A 6,000-nucleotide genomic window follows, 5' to 3' on the forward strand; every position below is an offset into this window, starting at 1 on the left:
GACTGGCTCTATCTTCCCCGGCAGCCATTTTGTATACAAAGAGATTGGAGATCCCCACTGTACGGCGGGTGCTCGTTAAATAGAACGGACAACCATTCAATTAAATGAAATTAAACTTTATTCTTATAATCCTCTCTTCCCTTGTTACTCAGGGTGGGTAACAAGAAGTCTCAAATATAAAATACATAAAACCATTGTATATTATCAATAATTTAGGTTTTATTTGAAAGGTTGTCACTTGGAGGAGGGCAGGATGCTATTCCCGTTGGCTGCAGAGGAAAGGACACGCAGTAATGGGTTTAAAGTACAACGATATAGGCTAAATATCAGGAATAAATTTTTCACAGTCAGAGTAGTTCAGCAGTGGAATAGGCTGCCTAAGGAGGTGGTGAGCTCTCCCTCACTGGCAGTCTTCAAGCAAAGGTTGGATACACACTTTTCTTGGATGCTTTAGGATGCTTAGGGCTGATCCTGCGTTGAGCAGGGGGTTGGACTAGATGGCCTGTCTGGCCCCTTCCAACTCTATGGTTCTATGAGAATAAGGACTGGGCACCCATTTATGCCAATGGCTATTTGTCATGCCAAGTTGATGAGCTATATAAGGCAGTGACAAAAAGGCCTGTTTACGGTAACTACCTGGGAAGTTGAGTATTCGCTTTGAACCAATGTTTAATGGAACTTGAGGTGGGAGGCAATCAAGATCAGGTCCTTTCCATGGGGGCCTTCCCTCTGAAGGCCCCTGCTACCCCCTGGCTTTTAGCCACAAGGTTAAAATGTTGTTGCTCATCCAGACATATAATTACTCTTGATCCCAAATTTACTACTCCTGTCCAGCTTTCTATTGCTTATCTACTTTGAGGACCTGCTTTTCTGTTGCAATTATTTTATGCAATTATGGTTTTTCCAATGCTTTTAGCTGTTGATTTTTTTAAATGTGTGCTGGCTTGAGGACCCTGATCAAGCAGAAATGGGGCATTAAAATGTTTTAATTTAAAAAAAAAAAACTCGCTGCCTATTGCCAGTAAATATCCGTATTCACTAACTTCCAGCCATCTCTTTCAGGTGAAACCCACGGAGAACTCGGTGTGCCTCGGTGCCCTCCTCTTCCTCTACACAGGCGATTTCTACTTGAACATCAAATTCCATGAAGACAGCTCTAGCAGGGAACTCCCTCTCTCGTGGTTCTGCCTGCCTAGCGTTCATATCCGTGCCGTTAATCCGGTCCTCTAGAGCAAGCTGTAAACCTACCGCTCCATATTGCATTAGCCTCTATGCCTACTACAGTTTGGCATGTCCCCCCTTTAACTCCCCCCCCCTCCCAGTATGTCACTTCCCAGTCTGGGATTTCGGTTGTTTTCATAGAGGTGCATCCAAGAGATAGCCACCGTTGGCAGACGAGTCAGTTGCATTTGGGTATTTGAAAAGCGTGATTGAGTATACTGAGAAAATGGATTTTTCTCGTTTCCCAGCTACTGTATTAGCGAACACTCATCTTTACTACGGTGATTATTGTATAGTTGCCGGAAAAAAATGTGGGACTTTGTTTGTTAGTTTCTAAGACGTAGGCTTCAGTGCTAGCTAGGAGATGTCCATCTGAGTTGTCCATCTGAGTGTTATTCATGGCTGTCACTCAGTTGACAGTAGAGTTTTGATGGGCACATTTCTCCACGTTCCTTTCCACTCTACAGCTCCTAAGAATATTGTCGCATCTTCTGAATGTGTAGAATTAGTGGCTCAGAATATGGTCTGGCTCTCCCCTTGCAGTCTTGGGATGCGATCAATTCAGAGGTCAACCTTGGGATCTTGTGTCCAATATGTGTCAATTTAGCGGGGTTGTTTGTTTGTTGACATCCTCGATATTATGTTCCTGTGGCAAAACGGTAATTTGAGAGGTCCTCCATGATGTCGGGATCCAGTGTACTGCAACATCAGGACATGTGATCTTGGACAGTCCCAAATTGCCAATCTGATGGCATGCTTAGGCCGCCTGGTCTGTTCGTCTTCCATGCGATCCTATAAAAATTGGTTAACACAGACTGAAAATAATTCCCTGTGGTTGAGTGAACTGATTCCCTTCCCAGGACTCAGAGGGGAGAAAAATGAAATTATTATCTTGTCGATGTAACTTTAGAGGGAGATATTTCCACCCGTTGGTTGTCTCGTGCAAATATATTCCCCTTCATGTTTTTTCCCCTTCTTCCCAAATGTATTTATTGAAACTCCAGATCTTCCTGACTATGTAGTCCATTGAAAGGTCAATGGTTAAGGAGGGTAGAGAGGTCCTCCCAAATTTGGATAAACATCCAGCATTCCAGATTGTACAAACCAATGTGGTTCAGCAGTTAATATTTCTGTGTGATAAGGACCTGAAAAGCCCAGGATCCACAGAGAACGTAGGCGCATAAGTTATTAAGGAACTGAGGTTGACTGAAGGCATGTAACTAGGACCTGTAACTTTCTGTTGTCTTCTAGACCAGGGTAAGTCAACCTGTGGTCCTCCAGATGTTCATGGACATCTGGAGGACCACAGGTTGACTTACCCTGGTCTAGACATTTCTCCAAGCCTTCCTAGGGCCGTTGGTTGCCACGTAACTTGCTTAATAGGTCAACTCAGCATGCAGAACCCAGGATTCTGTTACATCCAACCACCCATTAGAAAGTCCTTGCTTAGATGGAAGAGCTTAAGCATGATGCATTGAATGTACTAAGCAGGGGCAAAACTTTTTTTTTTTTGACTAGTTGTTGGAACCTTGTGGCTGAATTGCCTTCAAGGTCTTTGGGTTCAGAGGGCAACGTCTAGAGAACCCCAAACGTTGATGTGTCCCACATGATCCATAGAAAAATTTATTTCATTTTCTGAGATGTACCTTGCAGGGTAAATTTCCTCCAAATTTCTTCCCAATATCCACAACACATGGCTTGTCGGTTCTCAGAGGTCAGATTTAACCTGATTCCAATTTGTACACATTCGGACCTGAATTAAAGACTCTTGTACGGCAGCTTTAGAAGCTGCGTTCACATGGAAGGTTGTCTTTCCCCAAGTGCACATATTCCCTTTCTCTCCGGGTGCTTATTTCACTTATTTCTTCTGCGCTGGCAAATCAGAGACCCTGGCACAGAAGCCTGAGATCTTGTCTGCATGGTGGTATCGCCTATATGACTTTTAGGGCAGTGGTCCCCAACCTTTCTGAGGCTGGGGACCGGCAGGGCCGCGCCCCGCGCATCGCGCATGCACGAATGTGTCGTGGCGGCCGAAATCGTGCATGTGCGGCACTTTGTGCATGTGCGCATGCACAAAAGTGCCACGCATGTGCGATTTCGGCCGCGCATGGCGCGTTCGCGCATGCGCGGGCGCGGCCCTGATTTCCTCTCCCCGCCCTCCCGCAGTAAGAAGCTTCCCGGGCCGCAAGCTTGTGGCCTGGGAAGTTTTTTACTGCGGGGGGGGGGGGGGCGGGGAGAGGGAACCGCGGCCCGGCACCATGGTCTTCGCAGCCCGGCACCGGGCCGCAGCCCGCAAGTTGGGAACCACTGCTTTAGGGCATATGTATATGTAAAGTTGTACATTCAAACCTCTCTCTCCACTGCCCAGCCACCTGAAACAATACTCTGTACTCATAAGAACAATAATCTGCTAATGTTCTTTTTCCAGGGGAAAAGCTATTCTTAAATGCAACCGTTGGGTGATTAAATGTGTAGGTTGGTCCATTTCTGTCCACCTTCCTCTTGAACTTCACTGCGTTTGGATGCACTTGAAATCTATGCACACTAACTTGCATGGGCTGAAAATCCACAGAGCTGTAGAATGGCACTTAATTTGCTTCCCTTCCTCTAACACCCCAAAACCACAGAGATTGGCCAGAATGGGGAAATTAGGGATTATACACGTGGACTGTTGGCCAGCCCCACTTGCTCTTCTACTTTTAATCCTATGTAGCTTCATTCGTTATTGGATGTTTAGCCTTTTCTGAAGCTCGTGCCCGGGCACCAGGGACCAAATCTGCTCATTCCCTGTGCTTTGTGTAGACAGAAAGCGTTGCGTCGCATGCTCAACGATCCACAAATGCCACTCATTGTGACCTGTGTCACTGCAAGGTGGGCGCATTTTCCCATTATTATCTTTGCTCTTTCATGCACAGGCTCTTGCAATGCCTGCTGGTACTTCTCAACCATCCAAAGGTTTTGAGTAGCAAGTGTCCTCTCTCCTCTGTCTAGGCCACGCTGCTTCTGCTTTCTGGGGGCCTGGGATGATGATTCATTGTGCCAGGGGACCCTGGAAACCCCTGTTCCCTTCACAGATCATAGCACCAAACCTTCTCGCTACCTTTCCCAGTTGTCCATTTGCACGCATCTAAGTGTAAAAGAGAGAACTAGGTAGGGCGTCCTATTGATATGAGTTAAAACTGGATGGGGCAAGATAGAATAGCTTTGGAGTCGGTTTGCCAGCGTCTAGCAGGAGGGACTTTTCCTACTGTGGTATCATTTCATAGGACAATGTCCTAGCTCCGTATCACCCTAAAGACCAGGGGTAGTCAAACTGCGGCCCTCCAGATGTCCATGGACTACAATTCCCAGAAGCCCCTGGGGCTTCTGGGAATTGTAGTCCATGGACATCTGGAGGGCCGCAGTTTGACTACCCCTACCTTAGACATATGGGAGTCCTGCCGAAACAGCTACCCGGAAAGACGTTTGCAACAGCTTCCAAGAGAGATGGGGCCTCCTCAAGCCCTTTTCCTTTTCCGGCACTATCGGCAGATTTGTTTTCCTTCCAGTCTCGATACATTAACGAACCTGCTCGTAAATCGGACATCCCATCCCCCCCACTCAATTAAATCACTGTTGACTGAGATGTTGCGGTGAACCAAAAAACAGGTTTCGGTCTGTCTGAGTCTTTGTGCCGGAAAAGCTTCAATTGTATGTAAGATATAATTGCCAAATAAATATTTAGCTTTGGTTGTTTACCCACCTGCCTGTCTCCGCCGTGTCTGATTTCCGCTGGGATCCGAATTGGCAGGTAAGTTACTGACTGTCCCCACCTCTGGAGACTTCCGGAAGAGCCTCAGGCTGTCCGCAAAGAAAGATCCATTTCCATCGGTAGAACGTGGACTGCTGGGACAAAACCAAGGAGGCATGAGCTACGCAGTCTTGCTCTTTCAATTCTGTGGTTGTGTTACTTTAATGGTGCACCATGCTCTTCAAGGAGGGGAGGAGGCATTCCTGCCCCACAGCAAGGGATGAGGGCTGCACAGGAGCTTGAGTGAGGGTGAGGATGTACAATGGGCCCAAATGACAAGGACCTCCTTTTTATTCTCAGTCTTCCAGCCTCTAGTGCAGGGGTAGTCAACCTGTGGTCCTCCAGATGGTTCATGGACTACAATTCCCATGAGCCCCTGCCAGCATTTGGGCTCATGGGAATTATAGTCCATGAACCATCTGGAGGACCAAAGGTTGACTTCCCCTGCTCTAGTGAGTTGTGAAGTAGCAGGCGAGGTCCTTGGTCAATCTTCCTGTATGGTGTAGTGGTCAGAGGGATGGGTCCAGATTTGAATCCCAGCTCTGCTCTGGAAGTATGCTGGGTGACCATGGGCCAGTCATTGAGCCTAACTTCACAGGGTTAGAAACTTGGAGCTGGAAGAGAACCCTCAAGGGTCCTCTGGTCCAACCCTCTGCACAATGCATTGGGCGTTCTGAGGCTAAAATGGAGATGGGAAACCTGTTGTAAGCCACTTTGGATCCCCATGGAGAAGAAATGGAGGCCAGAAATTAAGTCAAATAAATATATAATGGCTGGACTTCTGTGTCTTTTAGGATATAGTTTGACCTGTTTTAAAGCATTGATGTCTATTCTGCGATGAGGGACAGGTCTAAAAATGTAATGACTTGTTTCGAGTGCCTTTTGCTGCCCTTTTTGGCAATGCCATGCCATTTGGCCAGCTGCGGACCCCGGATCTATCTCTGTGTACATCTCGTCTGTTAATGGAAGTGTGTCATTAGAGCTTTCGC

General features: G+C 47.0%; 1 protein-coding gene across 2 annotated transcripts in view; it reads left to right on the plus strand.

Moving 5' to 3' along the window:
* The window catches only part of TRAPPC9 (trafficking protein particle complex subunit 9), a 350,271-nt gene extending 345,309 nt beyond the window's left edge, over positions 1-4,962 (plus strand). For both annotated transcript variants that reach the window (XM_077351413.1, XM_077351412.1), the window contains 2 exons: positions 1,063-2,460; positions 2,531-4,962. In XM_077351413.1, coding sequence (XP_077207528.1) covers positions 1,063-1,230 — 168 coding nt within the window. In that variant the 3' untranslated portion in view covers positions 1,231-2,460; positions 2,531-4,962. The remainder of the gene's footprint in view (positions 1-1,062; positions 2,461-2,530) is intronic.
* The last annotated feature ends 1,038 nt before the right edge of the window (positions 4,963-6,000 follow it).

Source organism: Paroedura picta, chromosome 9 (genome assembly GCF_049243985.1).
Source record: "Paroedura picta isolate Pp20150507F chromosome 9, Ppicta_v3.0, whole genome shotgun sequence".
NCBI classification, from domain to species: domain Eukaryota; kingdom Metazoa; phylum Chordata; class Lepidosauria; order Squamata; family Gekkonidae; genus Paroedura; species Paroedura picta.